This window comes from Schistocerca piceifrons, chromosome 7 (genome assembly GCF_021461385.2).
Source record: "Schistocerca piceifrons isolate TAMUIC-IGC-003096 chromosome 7, iqSchPice1.1, whole genome shotgun sequence".
Taxonomy (NCBI): domain Eukaryota; kingdom Metazoa; phylum Arthropoda; class Insecta; order Orthoptera; family Acrididae; genus Schistocerca; species Schistocerca piceifrons.
Window position 1 is genome coordinate 315,797,937 of NC_060144.1, and position 24,382 is coordinate 315,822,318.

The 24,382-nt window shown below is 41.1% G+C and overlaps 1 protein-coding gene across 1 annotated transcript in view; it reads left to right on the forward strand.

Moving 5' to 3' along the window:
- LOC124805091 (nose resistant to fluoxetine protein 6-like) overlaps positions 1–24,382 on the forward strand; it is a 279,871-nt gene that overhangs the window by 213,089 nt on the left and 42,400 nt on the right. The window contains exon 8 of the mRNA XM_047265529.1: positions 14,593–14,725. Within this exon, the coding sequence (XP_047121485.1) occupies positions 14,593–14,725 (133 nt within the window). The remainder of the gene's footprint in view (positions 1–14,592; positions 14,726–24,382) is intronic.

Here is a 24,382-nt window from a genome sequence, read left to right on the forward strand (position 1 = left end):
GAACCCTTCAGAAATCCAAACTGTGTTCTTGATAATATGTTATTTATGGTCTGTCACCAATGTACTAAAAAACTGTTTGTTTCTCTGTAAAATAATCAGATAGCTGTGTACTTCTGTGTTAGAGAAATGTGGTACTGATATGTAAAGTTGTATAATCAAATATCATATTAGCTAGGGCTCCTGGCGCTCACTACACGCTTAGCACACACAGTAGGCGTGTACCCCGTCAGGATTAATGTAATTATACCCTCAGGTGTTACAGATTACAGTAATCAAATGAAATGTATCACCGAAAACTTTCTTAGTATCTTTGTGATTCAAAAATCTTTAAAAATAAATGTTTTAAGTACAAAAATTTATCACTCAAATGCGTGTCCTGTAGCGCTAAATGTGCGTCTTGCCGTAAGATAATTCTGTAGAAGTGTCTTAGTTATCATCCTCCATAAGCTAAGTTCTGCAATAGTCAATGTACTTACCTCATCATAAACAAAAGTGAAATGTGTTGCGTATAGGTGTCGTAGTTATTATGCTTATTGTCGTGATGAAGTAAATACTGTACTGTAACGTATTGTTGTGCTATGGAAAAGACTGTCTCATTGTAGCTATGCCACAAAGTTACTACTAAAACATATTTTACTTTCCAGATTAATACAGAAAAACTGTGCAGATCTAAAACAGATACACCACAAAAGCAACAGTGTAATTGTGTCACACATTATTAGCGTCGTGATATAATCGTGGAGCTGTCAAAGAAACCAAATGCTAAGTCATCTTTAATCTCACTGAAAGTATTTCAAATAAAGAATGTCTTTTCAAGTAAACCAAAATGTTGCATTAAAATCTCATTAGCAGTATATGTTCTAAGTATGTAAGCCGTATATTAGTTACATAATCATGCAACTAACAAGCAAGAATGTACAAATAACAACACTCTGTTGTCTGTTCAATATAACAATGCATTCGTAATTATTGTTTAAATAAGTTCCCTTTGTTCTTGACTGGATAATTAACTTCAAACATTGTTGCATGTTAACCGTTTCTAAGTCTGACAAAGCGTACTAGTAACTTGAAGTGAAAAGTTTTATGGCAAAGACTATGTTAAAAACCAGATTATCTTTCGATAAACGGTTTTACGTGTGAAATGTGGTGTAAACCTTTACTCTTCCTAATACGCAAAGTTTCAACTTCAACGCAATTATCATGTGATATACGTCGGATTCTACAAGGTCCATTGTAAACCAGAAACAATTTGTGACTTAAGTCTTTCTTCTTATGTGACAATGAATGAGCTTTAACGAGAACTTTCTGACCAATATCTAGTCTCTTTGCATTTGCTTTAACGTGTAGTTTTCTCGCTTTGTCTGCAGCAGAATTTATATTTTTAATACCCAAATCAATTATGTCTTTGTGTCGAAGTTTACATGTATTCGGAAAAGGTACAGGCTCTCTGATTCTGTTCAGTGGTTCTTCATTCTTCGGTACAAGAATAGGAGGTAAAGCAGTGGAGCCATGAGGCATTTCATTCAGCACAGTTTGAAATAAGTGTAAATACCTGTCCCAATGCTGATGCTTTCTGTGACAGTAAAGTCTGCAAAGCTTATTGATTTCTTTCATAATCCGTTCAGACGGGTTACAATGTGGTGAGTACAATGAAATAAAAATAGGTTTGATTTTATGATTCCTAAGCATACGTGACCAAACAGCAGATCTGAATTCCGGTCCGTTATCTGAAATGACTTTACTAACGTGTCCAACTTCACGTAAGAAATTTTTAACAAAGGCTTTGGATACAGGCCGTCCAGTGGCTTTACGTAACGGTGTGAAAGAAACAAATTTTGAAGTAAGTTCAACAGCAACTAGAACGTACGAAAATTCATTCGATGTTCTGACAAGGGGTCCCAAGTGATCAAGAGCAGCAAATTCTTTTAATTTAGAAGGAATGATAGGAAACAACGGAGCACGATGTGAGATGGTAGATGGTTTAGCTTTTTGACAAATTTTGCAAATAGACAAGACTCTTCGAATTCTCTTTTCCATAGCGTTAAAATAACAAGTCGTCGAAGAATATGATAACATTTTCTTGGACCAAAATGTGCGTAGCTGAAATGAGTGTACCAAATGAGCTTATTAACAAAATCGTCAGGAATGCAAAGAACCCATAGCTTGTCATCAACAGTGAAGCGTTTGAAGAGTATGTTGTTTCTAACCAGATAATAATGCCGAATCTGTGTGTGTGTCTTTTCATGCCATTTACTTCTGATGTCTTTTCAAATCGGATTTTATCTTGTTCATGAGCACTGTCCTTTAAAGATGTGGTGATGAAGTTTTCAAAGGCGACTTTCTGAGTGTAAAGAATACTGAAATTTTTCTCGAGTTTGCCTTCTGTGTTACTTTTCTCAAGCCCGGCGTCCTCAACAATGTTCTCCTTGCCGGGAATGTAGACTATTCTCAAGTGGAGTTCTTGCAGATACAATGCCCAAAGTTTTAACCTGTCATGATTTAATTTTGAAGATATAAGAAATTGTAATGCATGATGATCACTGTATACTTTTACGTGCTTACCAGAAAGAAGGAAACAGAACTTGTTAAATGCCCAAACGATAGCTAAAGCTTCTAATTCAGTAACGGAATAACTTTTTTTTTCAGATTTTGTTAGCACTCAGCTAGCAAAAGCAATGGTTTTCTGAGCAGTAGCGTCATTTTCTATGGCTTCTTGAAATAAATGGGCACCAAGACCGAATTTAGAAGAATCCGTGCTAAGGCATAAATCTTTTGACAGATCTGGGTGAGCTAGTATTGGCGCGTTAAGTAGCGATTCTTTCAAAGAATTGAATTCTAACTGTGCCTGTCCGTCCCAGTTCCAAATAGTATTTTTTCCAGTAAGCGGACAAAGTTTTGGTGTAACTAGAATTTGCATATTCAGAAAAGGACGGTAACAATTTATGAGACCAAGAAAACTGCGGACTTGTTTTTTTTTTTTTTTTTGTGGATGGCACTGGAATGGCTCTGATTGCTTCTAACTTTTCAGGATCCGGCTGAATGTCTTCAGAAGAAATAATGTGTCCCAAAAACTTCACCTTTGTCGTACCGAATTCAGACTTTTCCAAGTTAACTGTAATTCCAGATTCTGCAAAAATACGTAACACACTGTTAAGTATGCGATTATGTTGTACCCATGAGGCTTCTGCTATCGGAATATCGTCCATATATAAGGTGATGTGACGTTTTAAGAACTCAGGTAATATATGGAATTTAGCCCGCGAATGAACGCTGCCGAAGAAATGTTCAAACCAAAAGGAAGTTTCCGAAATTGATAACAAACGCCGAAACAAAGAAAAGCTGTGTATTTCCTACATTTTAAATGAAGTTCGATTTGATAAAAGCTGGATCTGAAATCAATAGAAGACAACACTTTTACACTATTAAAATTTTGAAGAAGTTCTTCCAACGTTTGCAGCCTGTCTGTTTCAGGAACGATAACAGTATTGATTTGTCTCGAATCTAAGACAAGCCTGATCGATCCATTTTTCTTCTCAACAACATGTAATGGATTGTTGTATGAGCTTACTGCAGGCTCAATAATTCCCTCGTCAAGCATACATTGTATCTGTGTTCTAACAAGATCCCTATAATGTGCCGGAATTACATACGGTCTAACACAAAATTTAGTATGCTCACGAACACGAAATTGGTATTGAAATCCCTTGATTGTTCCTGTTTTGTAAGTGAAAACTGTGGAATGTGCTTGTAAAATCTCAAAAAGGTCCTGCCTATCAGTGTCATTACAATTCTCAATTGTTTGAATTTTTTCTGAATTAACTCATTAGTATCAAATAGGCCATCGATATTATCCCTGTCAATACTTGCAGAGTGATTGTTAGTGTCAAGTTCCGTCGAAAGTTCCGAACTATTATCTAACGGGAGGTAAAGCCGACTAATTTCCTCGTCATGGTTTGAGAGCCAATCTTCAAATTTCAAATCTATTGACTTACCTTCTTTCTCTAAACTTATTTCAGCATTGTGAAAGTTTAAGATTGCTTTGTATTGATTCAAAAAGTCTACTCCCAATATAATTTCCGTCGTCAGTAATGGAACGAAAAGGAAGTCATAGAGAAACTGTGGCTTTGACAAAAGAATGCTAAGTTGGTTTGTTGGCGTATATCTACAATTTTTCCAAAGATTGCACCTTGTAATTTAATCTTACGTAACGGAAGTGTGGGTAATCGTTCGATTTGTTGCATTTGCTAAAGGCTGTTTCACTAATTACTGAATTGGGACTGCCAGAGTCAAGTACTGCCATAAATTTTACGTCATTTACTGTAATGTGAATTGCAGGATATTCAATGTTGTTACGTTTTATGTCGTGTTCCTGGAGTAAGATGTCCCTAATGTCTTCCATTTTTACGTAATTACTAGCCACGGCAGCTACGTCGTCAGCTTCATAAGTACGTTTTGTGGCTGCCAGTGGCGTGAGTCATTGCCTACTGTCTCTTTGTTGGCGCGCGTCGTTATTGGGATTAGGAGACCTAACTTTATAAGTTCACCTTGTCGAGAGGGCCCTGCCCTGTTTGAATCCCGCCAGTTCTGATGACATTCAGGTCTGTCGTTATGTCGGTAGTGTCCATAGTTTCTTTTTTGTTGGTCATATGATGGAGAATTTCCGCCAGAATCGTAATTGCTCGGTGGACCGTTGCGTCTTAAGTTATTCTGTCTCCCTTGAAAATAATTATTTTGGTTCCCATATTGTCTCTGATTGTCTCTGTCATAGTCATTACCACGGAGAGGTGATCTTTCCCTGTGATTATTGTTACTCTGCCAGTGGTTGTCATATGGGTGGCGCCTGTTTTGGTCACGATTTGGGTTGTAAGAATAGCCTTGTCCTGTCCAGTTATTGTTTCTGTCGTCACGGAATTGTGACGGATCTGACCTGTAATGATTGGTTTCCTGTTTTCACGTCCTGCGATTGTCAGTGTCAATTTCCAATTCTTGTAACAGTCCCTGAAAAGCTTCAATGTCGTCTTTGCAACGTCCTGCCAAAATAATATGTCGTAAATGTTCCGACAATTTGATTAAGCATATGCAGATGAGTTCTGAGGGGCTGTATGGGTCTGACAGGTACTGATTCTTGTGCAACATGTCTTCGAAATATTTGACAAGACTGGAAAATTCAGATTGTTCAAAGTGTTTCATCATCATGATGCTATGTTTTACGCGATCTTGAGCAGCTTGAGACCAATATGCTGAGAGGAAGGCGTGATAAAATTCTCCTTGACTGTGACAATCGTTAATGACCGATCGCATTCTCACAGCTGGTTCATTCTCTAAGCAGCCACACATAAATTCTAATCTGTGCTCCAATGACCATTTGGGAGGAAAACATTGAGAGAATTGATGAAGCTACGCTTGTGGATGAATGTCGTTGCCAGAGTTCTTAAATGTTCTGAATTTTCGTGTAGTAATGAACAGCCTATAGTTAAAGTCATCGTGTCGGCGAGTCGCATATCGGTCATTGTTACGTCGTGTCGGCGCTTCCATCTCAAAATTCGGGCACCTGGCCAATTTCTTTCATAATTTCTCTTCCCTTGTTGGAGCGCGAGTCTCCTCTGAAATATGTAATTCTTGTATTACTTGTGCCAACTGATGCGGTACTTCCCGGATTTCTCTTTTGTGTTGCGTATTAATTTGATTCTGGTTTTGCTTGAATTTCCTAATTTGTTCGTACTCTTTTGTGCCATTAAAACTACCGGTCTTGTGTCATTCAGATTATCATCTACCGTCGTAGATAAATTATTTAGCTGATCCGAAAGTTCGACTACTTTCTCTGATAATGAACTTATTTCCTCCATGTGTCTTTCTGAACCAATTTTCAGACTATCTACTGTGTCCTTTAAGTTTTCCTGAGTTTTTGCAAGTTGCGTAACCGAATCGGTAGGTGCAACTGAGACAAATTTACCCCTCAAGGTCTCGTGATTTTCATGAACAATAGTTTGCAGTTCTTTTATGGCTGCTTAGTGATTTTGTAATGCATTTTCATGCCGCGAAAAAATAAATTGAAAATGCTCACAAATTTGTGTTTTTACGTCATTACAGACTTTTTGACATTTCGATTCGATGTTATGTAACTCAGTAGTTAAATCTTCACGTGTTTGTTGAAGTGTTTCCTTAATTTATTTATGATTTTGTTCCATTTGTTGCTGTGACTGTTTTTTATTTTGTTCCATTGCCTCTAACTGTTGCTGTGTTTGTCTCTGATTTTGTTTCATTTGTTGCATTAATTGCAATAATAATGTATTAGTGTCTGGAATCTGTTCCTTTATGCTTATTGGCAGTGCATTTGCACTGGCAACATTCACATTTTGAAAACCAGAAAATGTCTCTTGAGAAAAAGGTGAGGATGTAAAACCTGAATCTACGGTATTTGCTAGATTCTCTCCTATCATTTCGAGTTCCTGGGACGAGCTGTTGCCGACCGATCGATCGACAATACTACCCTGTTCACTAGCTGTTTCACTGTCTACATGATTATTTATTGCCTAGTCCATTTCCCTATGGACAATTACCAAATTACTATGTTGAACATTAGTTAATTCATTACACGGTGGCAGCTAAAGTTTTCAGATTGTGCACTGGAAAGATTTGAATGCTGTTTGAGTAAACAGACAGCAACGTATTTCCTGTGAAAGTGAAAACTCGTCCTGAAAATACGTTTCCTCATGAGTGGCATAGACTTCGGTCCTAGGCCGATCTTCAGCTGCACTTAAGTGCTAGTCCTAAAAATATGTGATTATGCTGATGCAAGATCTGTCTTCATTGGTGACATGGGCACAAAACCTGGGACTTAACTTAAAAGTCACAGGCAACCATAGTACCCCGTCAAAAATGAATAAGTTCATAATTTTTCGAAAAAATTTCTCCAATTCTGCTCGATGGTATTCCAGTGCCACATCAGAAAAAAATGAAGAATTTAAATGTAACATTACATGAGGATCTCACCTGGGCAGAAAATACTGTGTAACTTTACTGGTCTTTCATAATTCCTTTTACCTAGCTAGATTGGCTAAACAAAATAGATCAGTAATTCTGCTGTATAGGGCTTTAGCTACAAAGGATGGATCAATGATGTCCCTCGTTTAGCCACACGTGACTGCTTTCATGTCCAGCAACTAAGCTCGCTGTTAATAATGATTTTTTACTTGTGGCCTTGCAGTCAGTTGGCAGCATTGGCTAGAACTGCGAATTAATAAAATACTCGGATACATTAAATATAAAAAATAAATAATTAATTAATAAAAAGGGTTTTAATCTAATATCTGAAATTGATGTGTATGACATCGGAGGACTGTGTTGGAAAACTGTTGATTTATTCAATCAGATAATAAGAAATGAATGGAAACGTAATCCTACAATTAACAGTTGTAACATACTTCATGGACATATGTTCTGTATTTACCACTAAATGAAAGCCCTTTCGTTTTTTGCCATATGCGTTCTTTTATTTATGTAACATGTTCAGTGGTCTGTGATACTTGTTTGTCTTTATATATATATATAATAAATGCTTATATGTTGCATATAAGTATGTTACTGTTTTAGGTTTGCTCGTTTTTTTCTCTTCTTTTTCAGGTTTGAAATAACATCTTTTGCACAAGATTCGTTACGTCAAGTTATCGTTTGATGTTATTTACGATTTCCAATGTTGGTAATCCATGTGTGTTGTCCTGGGTACGTGTTCATTCGGTCTCTATTCTCTAACTGGCCGATTTCTGACATTTTCTTATCACATTTATTACAATAACTCATTACACTTTCCACTGTGTAGTGAACACAAGTTTGTTTACAGCGTGTTATGTGACCAACTGTCGCTGTGTGTTTATCTTTTGTCTATTGATTGTGTTGTGTGTGTGATTTGAAATTCTTGATTTGTTTCGTGTATTTGTGTGTGTGTGTGTGTGTGTGTGTGTGTGTGTGTGTGTGTGTGTGTGTGAGAGAGAGAGAGAGAGAGAGAGAGAGAGAGAGGGGGGACATGAAGATTCAAAAAATTATTTATTCTGGTTATGTTTCACGTTTCCGTTTTTCAATGTTTTTGTTTCTAACGTGATCAGGGCGTTATTGCTTATATTAATATGGTCATTAATTACTTTCTTTTTCATCGCCAGGGGCTCTTTGTATATGAAACTTTTCCTGTAATGTCAGTTTTTTTAATTGTTCACTCTAATAATTTTCATGTCTTGTTCCACGTTTTACCAAGTGTTCAGCAAAGGCAGGATGCTATTTTCGTATATCCAGCTTCTTATATGTTTTTATGCCCAGTTTTGGAATTCCTGCTTGTCGTCGCCAGATATACTGATCCACATTCTTGCCATTCTAAATGCCATACACCCACTCCTTGGTATTTACCTGGTTTATCTATCGGTGTTTGTAAATGTGACTGGAGTGTGTTTCTTAGTCTGTAAGCAATGTGTGACCCTTGTTTTAGTATATCTGCTATCCTGTGTGTTGATTTGTGTTTGTGGATTAAAGTGTACCATTTCTTTCTGTGAGTCACATCAAGAGTGCTACTGTTTTGTGTTTCTGTATGGTTGTGTGGTGTTTGTGTTCTCTGCTTGTTTTCATTCTTCTTTAGCTGCGTTTTGATTTTTTGGTTGAATTCTTGTTCTGTACGCACATTATCACCATTGTTTGTGGCTGCGAGTTGTATTGTTTGTAGCTGTTTTTCACAGTTTTCTTTTCTGAGTGGGAAATTATTTAGTCCGTGTAACTTGGGTCATACAAACGCTAATTTTTGAGTCTACGGGTGGTAAGATGTAGCGTGTGTAATTGTGTCTTTGGCTGTTGGCTTTCTGAAGAGTTCAAATTTGTGCATATTGCCATCTCTCTTTATTATTATGATGAAGAAATAAAAAAACAAAGCTTTTGTGTTTCTTTTTCCATGGTGAACTGAATATTTTTGTGTATACTGTTTACATCTGTATAAAGTTTATCTATTTTCTCCGTTGATTATCTACCACACAGATTATGTAATGCATATATCTGTACAAGTAACCATTTTTGTATCCTTTCTTTGTGTTGACTGTATTGAAAATTGTGATTTCTGTAATTTTGATGAATATGTTTACTAATGTCTGCAGCTCGTGGTCGTGCAGTAGCGTTCTCGCTTCTCGCGCCCGGGTTCCCGGGTTCGATTCCCGGTGGGGTCAGGGATTTTCTTTGCCTCGTGATGACTGTGTGTTGTGTGATGTCCTTAGGTTAGTTAGGTTTAAGTAGTTCTAAGCTCTAGGGGACTGATGACCATATATGTTGAGTCCCATAGTGCTCAGAGCCATTTTTTTTTGTCTACTAATGTGTTCCTGATGTTGGTAATATCACTTTAACGCCATATTTTTATAAGTAAATTCCTTTTCTAGCTGTGATTCCTTTAAGGGTTTTGGTTATTTCATTACCATACTGTCTACAGGCACTTTGTTATATGCCAGAAAGTTTTCTTCAATTAGTGTGCCTCCCTGGGTATTGAGGTATACATTTTCTCTATGTTGAAAGAAATGAGTGATACTGTTTGTGGAATGTTTATGTGTTTTATTTCTGTTATGAGTGCATCTCCGTTTTTCATTATTCTGCTGCTCTTCACTTCATGGTGTTGCATTATGATTTTGTTCATATACCTTGTGACATGGTATGGTGGCACATTCTTGAAATTAATAACCATCCTCAAGGGAATAAGGAGTTAGTGAACCTTTAGTTGGCTTCTGAGGGTAGGTGTTTTTGTGTTCTTCTGTGTGATGTGTTAGATTTGGTTATGTGTATATGTCTGATGTCTTTGATATTGTTTTTTATGTATGTCTGGACTGTGCTGTGGATTAGATATCAGTTTTGTGATATTCTTAGAGGAGGTGAAATTTTTGTTTCTTTTATATATATATTGTTCATTATTGATCAGTACAGTGCTGTTCCTTTTATTAGCTCTTGTGACTCTGATCTTGTTAGAGTGTAGTTTTTCTTATAATTTATTACTGATGTTGCTATCTGTTTGAAAGTATCTTGCTTTGACATGATAATTATGTCATTTATTTCTTTCTTCATTAGTTCTCGTGCTACCCCAATACTTACAGTGCTATTTCCTTGTTTCTCTTCCTCTATCAAGATTCTTTCTGTTGCTACAATCAGATTCTCTATGTAGTGGTTTTCTGTCTTTGTACTGATGTGCGTTTCAGACCTGTCTCTCATAGCTGTGTTTCTTTCTCTATTAATTCTGTATCTGTGAGGTTTATTAGAGTAATATTTGTAGTGGTGTGTGTGTTGCACTTTGTCGTGTTTTTCATTCTGGCTATTTTCGCTAGTGAGTGTTCTAATTTTCCGTTTGTGTGTGTACATTGCAATGTTCTTCCTGTGATGTGTTCTTTATTTTGTATTTTGTTGATCACAATGGCCCCAACTCAGGTCTCATGGTCTGCAGTGCAATAAGCTGTAACTCTCGTTCACCATTGGTATTTCTGGAGGGGACGCCATCCAGCTCTCAGTACGTGCAGAATGTTGTCAGACCCGTTCTTTTTCCGTTATTGCAACAGGAAGGTGACATGTTGTTCCAACAGGATACAGGATCGCCCACATACTGCCCCTCAAATCAACGAGCTCTAGTGCTCTACAAAACGTGCAGAAACTTCTTGGCCAGCATTGTCTCCGGACTTGTCTCCAATCGAGCGCGTGTGGGATATGATGGGACGAGAAGTGACTCGTGCGACTCGTCGATCAACAACTCGTGCAGAACTACGTGAACAGGTCGAGCAGGCGTGACATAACGTAACCCAGGACAGTATTCGCCATCTGTACGATCGACTGGATGCCAGTTAGGGCTACATCACGTACTGATAAGGGTACTTCAGTATGGGTCGATGCCTGGTACCTCAGAACCACTTGTGCTATTGATCTGTAAATGTAATCATTTCATGTACTCCACATGCACTGTTGCAACAATAAATCTTGATTGAACTGAAAACCTCTAAAAAAGATGTACTAATTTTTTTGGCAGTGTATCTCCATCTGCATCTACATCTATATGGATACCCTGCAAATCACACTTAAGTGCCTGGCAGAGGGTTCAACGAACCACCTTGACAGTAATTCTCTATTATTCCAATCTTGAACAGAGCGCGTAAGAAACGAACATCTACATCTTTCCGTGCGAGCTCTGATTTCCCTTATTTCATTACGATGATCGTGTCTCCCTATGTACGTCGACGGTAAACAAAATGTTTTCGCATTGGGAAGCGAAATTAGGTGATAGAAATTTAGTGAGAAGATTCCACCGCAACGAAAACCCTTCGTTTTAATTACGTCCATCCCAAGTTCTGAATCATGTCAGTCACACTCTCACCCCTATTTCTGGATAATTTCTCGAATTATCGTGTAACCGAAGTTTAACGGATTTCTTTTAGCATTCATGTGGACGACCTCACACTTTTCATTATTTAGAGTCAATTGACAGTTTTCGCACCACACAGATATCTTACAGGGTTTTGCAATTGGTTTTGATCTTATGATGACTTAACTAAACGATAAACGACAGCATCATCTGCGAACAACCTAACACTGCTGCTCAGATTATCTCCTAAGCTATTTATATAGATAAGGAACAGCAGAGGGCCTGTAACACTCCCTTGGGGAACGCCAGAAATAGCATCTGTTTTACTCGATGACTTTCTGTTAATTATTACGAATTAGTTATTGTGAACCATGGCCTCTCTGACAGGAAATCACAGATCCAGTCGCATAACTGAAACGATATTCCACCAAGCACACACTCTGATTACAAGCCGCTCATGAGGTAGATTGTAGAAAACTATAAATACGGAATCAATTTGAAATCCGTCGTCAACAGCACTCAACACTTGGTGTAAGTAATGAGCTAGCTGCGTTTCACAATCACGGTGTTTTCTAAATCCGTGTTGTCTGTGTGCGGCGACGGTTTCTAAACCCGTGTTGTCTGTGTGTCAATAGACCGTTCTCTCCGAGGTAATTCATAATGTTCGAACACAATATATGTCTCAAACTTCTGCTGCAAAGCGACGTTAATGATATGGGCCTGTAATTTAGGATTACTCCTACTACCTTTCTTGAATATCGGTGTGAGCTGTGCAACTTTCCAGTCTTCGGGTAAGGATCTTTCGTCGAGCGAGCGGTTGTACAAGTATATGATTGTTAAGCACGGAGCTGTTGCATCAGCATATCTGACAGGAACCTAATTTGTATACAGTATGAACCGGAAGGCATGCTTTTATTAAGTGATTTAAGTTGCTTCATTACTCCGAGCTGGAATATTTACTTCGTCTTCTTTGCTGAAGGAATTTCGGAAGACTGTGTTTAGTAACTCTACTTGAGCAGCGCTGTCGTCGATAGTACTTCCATTTCTATCGCGCAGGGAAGGTATCGATTGTGTCTGGTCGCTGGCATACTGTGAATGCGATCAGAGTCGCTTTCGATTTTCTGCCAGATTTCGTGACAAATTTTCGTTGGGAAATGTATTATAAGGATTTCGCATTGAAGTCCGCACTAAATTTCAAACTTCTATAAAAGATCGCCAATTTTGGAGATTTTGCTTTTGTTTAAATTTGGCATTATTTTTTCGTTTTTGCTGAAACAATGTTCTGAACGTTTTTATGTACCAAGGTGGATCAGCGCCGTCGTTTGTTAATTTATTTACTATAAATCTTTCAACTGCTGTCGACACTATTTTTCTGGATTCATGGCACATCTGGTCTACACTTACCGGTGCATTGTTAATTTGGAAGAAGCGGAAACTGTCTCTCAGGAAAACGTGAAGTGAATTTTTGTCTGCTTTTTTGAATAGGTGTGTTTTTCGTTTGTTTTTAGAGGATTTGAGAGTTACAATATTCAGTCTCGCTACGACAACCGTCTTGTCACTAATCAGTGTATCCGTTGTGATGCTCGTTATTAGCTCGGGTTTATACGTACGTATGTTCAACGTTTCTGTCTAAACCACTGGATCGATTTCAATCAAACTTGACACATATACCACTTACTGTATGGAAATAATCTCTGCTGTGGAGGTAACAACCACCAAATTATCAAAGGTGCAGCCGGGGTGGCGGGTGACATAAAAGTGTTGCCCACGAAGCGCTACTACCCAGACTTTACTCATCCAGTATTTGAGAATGAGAGCACATAGTGACTTGACACAAGTTTTATACCTGACTTCAAACCTTTGCGAAACTTTTTCTCGCTGACAACCCCCACCAAAAGATGACAGAAAAGAAGTTTCGCGCGTGCTACACTTTCGCTGTTTAGGCAGTAGAGCTGCCACATCAGGTATGACGTTTTAATTTATTACTTTTTTTCTAGTAATTGTATTCGCGACATAATCATATAGCACTTAACGCACAGCAATATTATATTATTCATTGCACAACACGTAGTTCAGGAGATCGACGTCATGAACACTGAGATGTGTTATCAATGCAACTGCATGGCGAAATTCGCTAGACACACAAATGAAATATGTGTACAAATATGTGTGAAATATATTAAATTTGTGTGAAATATATGTGACATGTGCATATGTGGGCAAAGCCATCGATAAAATACTCGTAAACCCGTGGATCGATTTCAGCCAATCGTGATACACATCTTAACAAATACCTGGAAAGAAATACTATGGTAGTAATAACCAGCAATTTCCTATTCGGATGGGAGCGATATTGTGGAGAGAGAATGGGGGAAGGAAGAGATAGGTACATATGAGGGAGGAGGAGACCGATAGAGAGAGGGGGAGGGAAATGGACAAAGGAAGAGAAAAGGAGGAGATGGGGCGTAGAGACGGGGAAAGGAGAAGGACTGAAACAGGGGAGGATAAGATGGACAGAGAGGGAGAGGGGAGACAGATAGTGGGAAGGGAAGGTGGACACAGAGCGAGAGGGGGAGGAGAAAATAGAAAGGTGAGAGGAGACAGAGTGGAGCTGGCTTTAATGGGGTGGACAAAGTGTGGAGGTAGCAGCAGGTGGACTAATACATTTTGAATAAATACATACATACGAAACGCTAGGTACTCAACGAGTAAATAAATAAATGAAATAAAAATGTTCGGCCATTGAGCGACAACAATGCAGTCGGTCCTGAAAAAGTTGTAAATAGAGGGATCCAAATGTCGATCTGTGAAGCATTTTGAAACGAAATATTACGTGGCTCACTAGATTCTATGATCAAAAATATATCTCATTTATGGCAGGGTTGACTGTCAGAGGTCCGTCATTGATCCAAGCGCTATTGACCATGTCATGCTGACACAGACAACAGCATCCCTTCCATCCTCCCCCCCTCCCCCCCCCCCACCCCAACCAACCAACCAGGCAATAGTGTACTTAGAACTACGTATGAAAGCATAGTGGAATTTGCGCTTTTCAGCCTTTATCGGCCAAATTGACGATTTACGAGTTTTTATGCTTGGCAGCCGACTTGTCAATTTGACCACTTGGCTACAGAGTCATAGCCTTCTGTGCGAAGTATTAGTTACTAAAACTTCTGCTGATCACGATTATAAATCTTAAGAACAGCAGTTATTGTGCTGGTGCCAATATGTTGCAGTGAGGACGAATTCGTGCGGTACATGTCAATGATTTACCTGCCGACGTACTCGAGAATCGTGCCGTACGTCACTGGCATGGCCGTCGGCTGGGTACTCTTCAGCACCAGAGACAACAAATGCGACGCTTCCTCGGTGAGTAACTGCTGACGCAAGGTGGCGATCGCGTGAAAGTTTGCCGCGCAGGGTAGCTGCGTGGTCTAGGGGCCTTGCCACGGTTCGCGCGGCTCCCCTCGGGGGAGGTTCGAGTCCTCTTTCGGGCATGGGTGTGTGTGTCATTCTTAGCTTAAATTAGTTTAAGTTAGATTAAGTAGTGTGTAAGCCTAGGGACCGATGACCTCACCAGTTTGGTCCCATAGGAACTTACCACAAATATCCAATTTTCCCCCGGGAAAGTTTCCGCTCCTCTTGTCCACAGCTTCAGTTTAGGCAACCGACACAGCTGAAATAAGTACACAATGTACAAAATACACTTTGACGAAGATTGTAAGAGTAATAGTAGATTTTTCTGAAATTAGTGATTGAGCTTTATTTCTAATGTTGGAAACTTATTTGCTATTCCAGTGATGAAACATGAGACTGTTGCTATACTCCTTAGTTTTTTGTTTCAATACACGCTTCAATGAATTCTCAACATCGGTAGTGGACGAATAGCCTCTCCAGTGTTTCGTCAGTAAGTACTTGCAATTTAGCGTTACTGTGGAAAACTATTTCATTTGGTTGGACTTCGACAGGTAAGAGATGTTACATTGCCTATTCCATGGATAGTGCACCACAGGTCACAGGTGAAAAGCCATCGACGTTATCCCTGTTTTGTCATCCCAAGACCATTCCCTTTGCCACGCGCGACAAGAAAAAGGCTGACTTGCAGCGTGACAAGATCAGGGCGTCGTTTCTCCAGTTATGTCGAGTCAGTGGGCCAACCCATAGTTCGTGATTCAGAAGCCCGATAGCGTTGTGCGCCTTTGCGGCGATTTCAAACAATCAAAGCACAATGTCTCGCAGATTCGTATTCCATTCCACATCAGCCAGAGTTGTTGGCGACGTTCTTGTTCCCAGAAATGACTTGTGCGATACTTACCTACAGTTGGCGCTGAAAACAGTTTCTCGGACTTTTCTGGCCCTCAACACTTTCTGTGGGTGCACCAGTTTAATCGCTTGCCTTTTGGAATCTCGTCTGCTCCATGAATTTACCAATGGTATTTTGAGCTGTTGATTCATGTCATTCCCTGTTGCATCAACTACCTGCGCCATGGATGGTACTCTGGAAGAGCATTTACGATACGTTCAGATGTTTTTACGACGCCTCCTGGAGAATGGCCGCCATTGAAAACTGGAGAAGTGTTTTCTTTTTCTTTCCGAGAGTGCATTTTTTTGGCTCATGTGCTTAGTGTAATGAACTGCTACGTCATAAGGAAAAATTAATCAACTTGACTTTTGACTTTGACACAGATTAGACAGGTACAGCGCTTACACTCTCTTTTGATTTTTTACCTAGATGCATACATTTTAAAATTTTTTACCTATCTAACATAAAAATCTGTGAAAAAATTAGACTACTGATAAAATATGTTTTCTTCGTGGCTGCTGCAAGGAGAGAACGAGTTAGGTAAAGGATGAGTTGGCGGTAGGAGGTTTCCGTTTCTCCTGTTCTCGGGGAACGCCAGCCAAAGTCGGAGAAAACTGCTACAACTCGCGATGGAGACTCCGTCTCTTGAGGCAGCTAAAGTACTCACAGTCGCCGTAAGATTTTCTGGAAACACTTTCAGATTGAGAAGGTTGAACAACAATGGCAGTATGATATCTTCTTACTAACAAACTGTTCGCTTAGGGAACGTCTTTAACTCACAACCTGACGGCGAAATATTTCGCGTCGTTCGGACCGTGATAGTGGCAGATTCGCCCAGTTTTGTTAATTTGCGAAGAAATCACTCTACACTGGATTGCTAAACACACTAATCATTTTATGATGGTCCTGGGATCCAACGTCAAATAAAAATTCGTAGACGATATTTACCTCCCTTTTCACTAGTTAAATTTTTTATACGTTTGTTTTTGTGGCCATCTTCCGCAGCAGCTGTTAACATCTGTTATTATAGGTTGTCTGTATTTTTTATTCTTTTATATTTGATATTGCAAGTTGTATCTCTGCTGCATTTCAAATTACGTCTATATGCAAACTTATCTGACCCCCCCCCCCTAAAAAAAAAGTCGAATAGGCATTCATTATCTCCAACAATTACAAACGGCTTAGTTGCTCTTTTTTCACAACAAAGAGCGTTGTCTTCTCAATTACGGTAGCGCATCATCGCTAGTACTCGCAGCCGAAATATTACAATAATATTACATTAGGTAGTGACGCATATATGATATACCCAAGCTGTATCAACATAATGGTATGAAATGTTAACTGAATAGAAACCCTTAACTTCCGACAGGTGTAGCTAATATACATCAATGAGGATAGCTCAAAATGTGTGGCCCGACCTGGACGCGAACCCGGGATCTCCTGCTTACATAGCAGACGCTCCACCCATCTGAGCCACCGGGGGCGTAGAGGTTAGTGCGACTGCAGGGACTTGAACCCTGCGCGCTTCTCGTGGTACTGTGAGACCCACATTCCCAACTGTCCACAATCTACATTCGTAGTTAACTGAATAGAAACCCTTAGCTTCCGACAGGTGTTGCTAATATACATCAATGAGGATAGCTCAAAATGTGTGGCCCGACCTGGACGCGAACCCGGGATCTCCTGCTTACATAGCAGACGCTCCACCCATCTGAACCACCGGGGGCGTAGAGGTTAGTGCGACTGCAGGGACTTGAACCCTGCGCGCTTCTCGTGGTACTGTGAGACCCACATTCCCAACTGTCCACAATCTACATTCGTAGTATTCGTAATACATATTTGCCCATTCACTCATTACTCGCGCCAGGCTAAGCTGACCCGTAAGAGTTCGGGCAAAGCGTGCGCATTCGCACAGAACAAGGTCAATGGCCGCGTAGACTTTAACTATATGAAGATGGTATCGGTTCCCGGAAGAACAGATATCATTGATGACCGTGCAGCTTCCTTAGAATGAAATGATAATTCAATCGAAACCCTATCCTCTGTGCCCTCGGTGGCTCAGATGGATAGAGCGTCTGCCATGTAAGCAGGAGATTCCGGGTTCGAGGCCCGGTCGGCGCACACATTCTCAGCTGTCCCCATTGATGTATATCAACACCACCTGTCGGCAGCTAAGGGATTCGATTTAATTATCATTTCATTCTAGAGAAGCTGCACGGTCACCAATGGTATCTGTTCTTTCGGGAACAGATACCATCTTCATATAATGGCATCAAGTTTGTCTGGTCTGCAGATTGTGAACGAGCTTCTCAATGCTTCAAGCAACGCCTGTGCTCTGCTTCCTGTCTGGCTTCCCTTACACTGGGCAAACCCTTAACCCCGGATTGTGACACATCCCACTGTGCCATTCATTAGTGCCGTCCTGTCCCATCGGAAGCTGCACAGCACCGGACAATCCATCGCTCATGCATCACAGACGCTTTTAGCTGTGAAATATCTTTTTTCAGAGATGGAAAAGGAGTAATTTTTAAAAAGTTGCACATCTTTCTGTATAGGACGAGGTCCCTCCTCATCACCGATCATAAGCTGCTGGTTTCCCTAGTTAGCCCTCGTTCCCAGCTGCCAGAGAGAATGGCCACCAGTTGCAGTGGTGGGCCTTCTTTCTCATCGGATTGTTAGGTTATAAAAATCTTAAATTAGGTACCTAATATAGGTTCTATCACTTAAGAAAATAGGTTATAAAAATCAAAAAATAAGTGACCAAAATCTGACATTTTACTGTCTAGAAAAATACATAGATTGACAAAAATCCGTATTATATTATTGTCCATTGTCCCGGTGTACCCTTGGGACAGGGTGTATGTCCTTTCTGCTGCCCCTTTTTTGGGCAGCATGTGGTTGTTGGTGATCGATGCATTGTCCAACTTCCTGTACATAGTGAAGGTGTCCTCCATATCATCGACTGCTACAGTTCACATCTTGTCAGTGACTTTCGACTTTGAAGGAGCTCTCAGGATCCTGGTATCTGACAATGATCAGCAATTTGTGTCATGGGAATTTGAGGACTTTAGTGTCTGCGATGGTATCCAACTTCTGACTACCACTACGTTTCACCTAGCATCTAATTCCGAGGTTCCTTCTTATGGGGTCCTGTTCCCTGGCCGTTATCGAACCATCATCAACCCATGAAATACCTGCATCAACAATGTAGTTTAGCGGCGTTTTCATGCCTGTGTCTATACCAAAATAATATTATCTACCGGTTTAATTTCAGTTGATTCCCCTAGTACATATTCCTAACAGCGACACACAGTAGCAACTATCTATGCCTCGTTATCAATCATTATTTTTCCATCGGTGAAACATTGCTCCACCACTGCATTTTTTCAGGTTGTAGTTAGCACGCGTGACGACGGAACTCAACACATAGGAAGTGAACGTTGCACATTGTCTAGACAATATACGTTGCCCACAATGGCTAGTTACTTTGTAAGTACCGGAATTCCTCAGTCTTAGATCGTCATTAACCAAGCCAATTAGCGTAACGAAGGTTATGCATGAGGCGTTGAACGAATACTAAAGTAAACAATCTATTAACTTGACAGAAAATTCTAAGAAGGTCTGGTCTTATATTAAATCAGTAAACAGATCGAAGCCATCGTACACTCCATGACCATAATGGCATTGAAACGGAGGACAACACAGAAAAGGCCGAAACGCTAAACGTCTTTTTCCAAAACTATTTCAAAGACGAAAGTCACACTCTATTTCCTCCTATAAATCGTCACACGAATGGCCAAATTACTTAGCGAAATAAATGACCAGGGGGTAGAAAAGCAACTGAAATGGCTGAACACAGAAAAGGTCAGGGACCTGATCGAATACCAGTTCCATTCTGGGTGTACCGTAAGTCTCTTGAGGAAGGAAGCGTTCCTAATCACTGGAAAAAAAGCTCACGTCATTCGCATTTCCAAGAAGAGTCGCGGAACAGACGCACGAAACTATAGGCCTATATCTCTGATATCGGTGTGTAGTAGAATTTTGAAACATGTATTATGATCGTATATTATGACATTTCTGGAGACCGGAAGTCACCTCTGCAGGAAAGGATATGGGCTCCGAAGATAATGATCGTTAGTAACTCAGATTACTCAGTTCGTCCACGAGACCCATGAAGCAGTAGACACTGGCGCCCCAGTAGATGTCGTTTTCCTTGACTTCCGGGAGGCATTCGATACAGCTCAGCACTGCCCCCTCATGCTCAAAATATCAGCAGGAGTGATATCAGACCATCTGGGTGATTAGACTGAATAGTTTCTGAACGGAGATAAGTCTTGACATGTATAAGTACTTCAGGCGTTCCTCACGGAAGCATTATAGCACCATCACTTTTAACAATATACACACATCAGAAAAAGTTTTGCATCTCCCCGGTTCCCAGAATTCCTAAAGATAGACGTTGACTGTCGATATTGTATCACAGACACAGTTCCTTTGACTGTTCAGAAATGTCACTAAACCCGTTCAAAGGTGTAAACAACCATGCATGAGCAGCGCCTATTAGACGGAGAGGGTCCGACAGACGATCAGTTCCAGTCATTCCACCAGGAAGGAGGTACAAGGGCTCGTGTTGTCAGTAGTCCAACCGTGCCTAGGCGGTCAATAATGCGGTTCGATCACGTCCGCATTGTTACTTTGTGCCAGGAAGGTCTCTCAACAAGGGAAGTGTCTTGGCGTCATGTTTGGGCATGGAGGAGATACAGAGAGACAGGAACTGTCGATGACATGCCTCGCGCAAGTCGCCCAAGGGCTACTACTGCAGTGGATGACCGCTACCTACGGATTATGGCTCGGAGGAACCCTGATAGCAACGCCACCATGTGAATAATGCTTTTCGTGCAGCCACAGGACGTCGTGTTACGACTCAAACTGTTCGGAATAGGCTGCATGATGCGCAACTTCACTGCCGACGTCTACGGCGAAGTTCATCTTTCCAACCACGACACCATGCAGCGAGATACAGATGGGCCCAACAACATGCCGAATGGACAGCTCAGAGTTGGCATCACGTTCTCTTCACCGATGAGTGTCGCGTATGCCTTCAACGAGACAATGGTCGGAGACGTGTTTGGAGGCAACTCAGTCAGGCTGAAGGCCTTCGACCCACTATCCAGCGAGTGCAGCAAGGAGGAGATCCCTACTGTTTTGGGTGGCATTATGTGGGGCCGACGTACGCCGCTGGTGGTCATGGAAGGCGCCATAATGGCTGTACGATACGTGAACGATATCGTCCGACCAATAGTGCAACCATATTGGCAGCATAATGGCGAGGCATTCGTCTTCATGGACGGCAATACGCGCCTCCATCGTGCACATCTTGTGAATGACTTCCTTCAGGATAACGACATCGCTCGCCTGGAGTGGCCAGCATATTCTCCAGACAGGAACCTTAACGAACATGGCTGTTATAGATTGAAAAGGGCTGTTTATGGACAACGTGACCCACGTGGTGAAGACTGCCAGTCTCGCTAGCGGGATGAAAGCAGAGCTCACCATCTGCAGCATCGTCGACAGGACTGACTGCGGACCTTTAGTACAGAGCCGAGTGGAGGGTCTGAATCAGAGGCTGAGACGGTTCTCTGACCATGTGGACTGCAGATTCCTCGACTTGCGCCATAGGGTGGTGAGGTTTCGGGTTCCGCTGGATAGGTCAGGAGTCCACTACACGCAGCAAGCGGCTACACGGGTAGCAGGGGTTGTGTGGCGAGGACTGGGCGGTTTTTTAGGTTAGATGGCCTCGGGCAAGTACAGAAAGGGCAGCAGCCTCAAAGAGTGCGGGGCAAAGTTAGGACATGCGGGGACCAAGCAGCAATCGGTATTGCAATTGTAAACTGTCGAAGCTGCATTGGTAAAGTACCGGAACTTTAAGCGCTGATAGAAAGCACCGAAGCTGAAATTGTTATAGGTACAGAAAGCTGGCTGAAGCCAGAGATAAATTCTGCCGAAATTTTTACAAAGGCACAGACGGTGTTTAGAAAGGATAGATTGCATGCAACCGGTGGTGGCGTGTTTGTCGCTGTTAGTAGTAGTTTATCCTGTAGTGAAGTAGAAGTGAATAGGTCGTGTGAATTATTATGGGTGGAGGTTACACTCAACAACCGAGCTAGGTTAATAGTTGGCTCCTTTTACCGACCACCCGACTCAGCAGCATTAGTGGCAGAACAACTGAGAGAAAATTTGGAATACATTTCACATAAATTCTCTCAGCATGTTATAGTCTTAGGTGGAGATTTCAATTAACCAGATATAGACTGGGACACTCAGATGTTTAGGACAGGTGGTAGGGACAGAGCATCGAGTGACATTATACTGAGTGCACTATCCGAAAATTACCTCGAGCAAGTAAACAGAGAACCGACTCGTGGAGATAACATCTTGGACCCACTGATAACAAATAGACCCGAATTTTTCGACTCTGTAAGTGCAGAACAGGGAATAAGTGATCATAAGGCCGTTGCAGCATCCCTGAACATGGAAGTTAATAGTAACATAAAAAAACGGAGGAAGGTTTATCTGTTTAGCAAGAGTAATAGAAGGCAGATTTCAGACTACCTAACAGATCAAAACAAAAATTTCTGTTCCGACACTGACATTGTTGAGTGTTTATGGAAAAAGTTCAAGGCAATCGTAAAATGCGTTTTAGACAGGTACGTGTCGAGTAAAACTGTGAGGGACGGGAAAAAACCCACCATGGTTCAACAACAAAGTTAGGAAACTACTGCGAAAGCAAAGAGAGCTTCACTCCAAGTGTAAAGGCAGCCAAAACCTCTCAGACAAACAGGAGCTAAACGATCTCAAAGTTAGCGTAAGGAGGGCTATGCGTGAAGCGCTCAGTGAATTCGAAAGTAAAATTCTATGTACCGACTTGACAGAAAATCCTAGGAAGTTCTGGTCTTACGTTAAATCAGTAAGTGCCTCAAAACAGCATATCCAGACACTCCGGGATAATGATGGCATTGAAACAGAGAATGACACGCGTAAAGCTGAAATACTAAACACCTTTTTCCAAAGCTGTTTCACAGAGGAAGACCGCACTGCAGTTCCTTCTCTAAATCTTCGCACAAATGAAAAATTGGCTGACATGGAAATAAGTGTCCAAGGAATAGAAAAGCAACTGGAATCACTCAACAGAGGAAAGTCCACTGGACCTGACGGGATACCAATTCGATTCTACACAGAGTACGCGAAAGAACTTGTTCCCCCCCCCCCCCCCCTTCTAACAGCCGTGTACCGCAAGTCTCTAGAGGAACGGAAGGTTCCAAATGATTGGAAAAGAGCCAGGTAGTGCCAGTCTTCAAGAAGGGTCATCGAGCAGATGCGGAAAACTATAGACCTATATCTCTGACGTCGATCTGTTGTAGAGTTTTAGAATATATTTTTTGCTCGCGTATCATGTCGTTTTTGGAAACCCAGAATCTACTCTGTAGGAATCAACATGGATTCCGGAAACAGCGATCGTGTGAGACCCAACTCGCTTTATTTGTTCATGAGACGCAGAAAATATTAGATACAGGCTCCCAGGTAGATGCTATTTTCCTTGACTTCCGGAAGGCGTTCGATACAGTTCCGTACTGTCGCCTGACTAACAAAGTAAGAGCCTACGGAATATCAGTCCAGCTGTGTGGCTGGATTGAAGAGTTTTTAGCAAACAGAACACAGCATGTTGTTCTCAATTGAGAGACGTCTACAGACGTTAAAGTAACCTCTGGCGTGCCACAGGGGAGTGTTATGGGACCATTTCTTTTCACAATATATATAAATGACCTAGTAGATAGTGTCGGAAGTTCCATGCGGCTTTTCGCGGATGATGCTGTAGCATACAGAGAGGTTGGAGCATTAGAAAATTGTAGCGAAATGCAGGAAGATCTGCAGCGGATAGGCACTTGGTGCAGGGAGTGGCAACTGACCCTTAACATAGACAAATGTAATGTATTGCGAATACATAGAAAGAAGGATCCTTTATTGTATGATTATATGGTAGCGGAACTAACACTGGTAGCAGTTACTTCTGTAAAATATATGGGAGTATGAGTGCGGAACGATTTGAAATGGAAAGATCGTATAAAATTAATTGTTGGTAAGGCGGGTACCAGGTTGAGATTCATTGGGAGAGTCCTTAGAAAATGTAGTCCATCAACAAAGGTGGTGGCTTACAAAACACTCGTTCGACCTATACTTGAGAATTGCTCATCAGTGTGGGATCCGTATCAGATCGGGTTGACGGAGGAGACAGTGAAGATCCAAAGAAGAGTGGCGCGTTTCGTCACAGGGTTATTTGGTAACCGTGATAGCATTACGGAGATGTTTAGCAAACTCAAGTGGCAGACTCTGCAAGAGAGGCGCTCTGCATCGCGGTGTAGCTTGCTGTCCAGGTTTCAAGAGGGTGCGTTTCTGGATGAGGTATCGAATATATTGCTTCTCCCTACTTATACCTCCCGACGAGATCACGAATGTAAAATTAGAGAGATTCGAGCGCGCACGGAGGCTTTCAGACAGTCGTTCTTCCCTCGAACCATACGCGACTGGAACAGAAAAGGAAGGTAATGACAGTGGCACGTTAAGTGCCCTCCGCCCCACACCGTTTGGTGGCTTGCGGAGTATAAATGTAGATGTAGATGTAGACCAACTACTCTGAGGGATCTACGCCGAATCCCCGCTGAGGA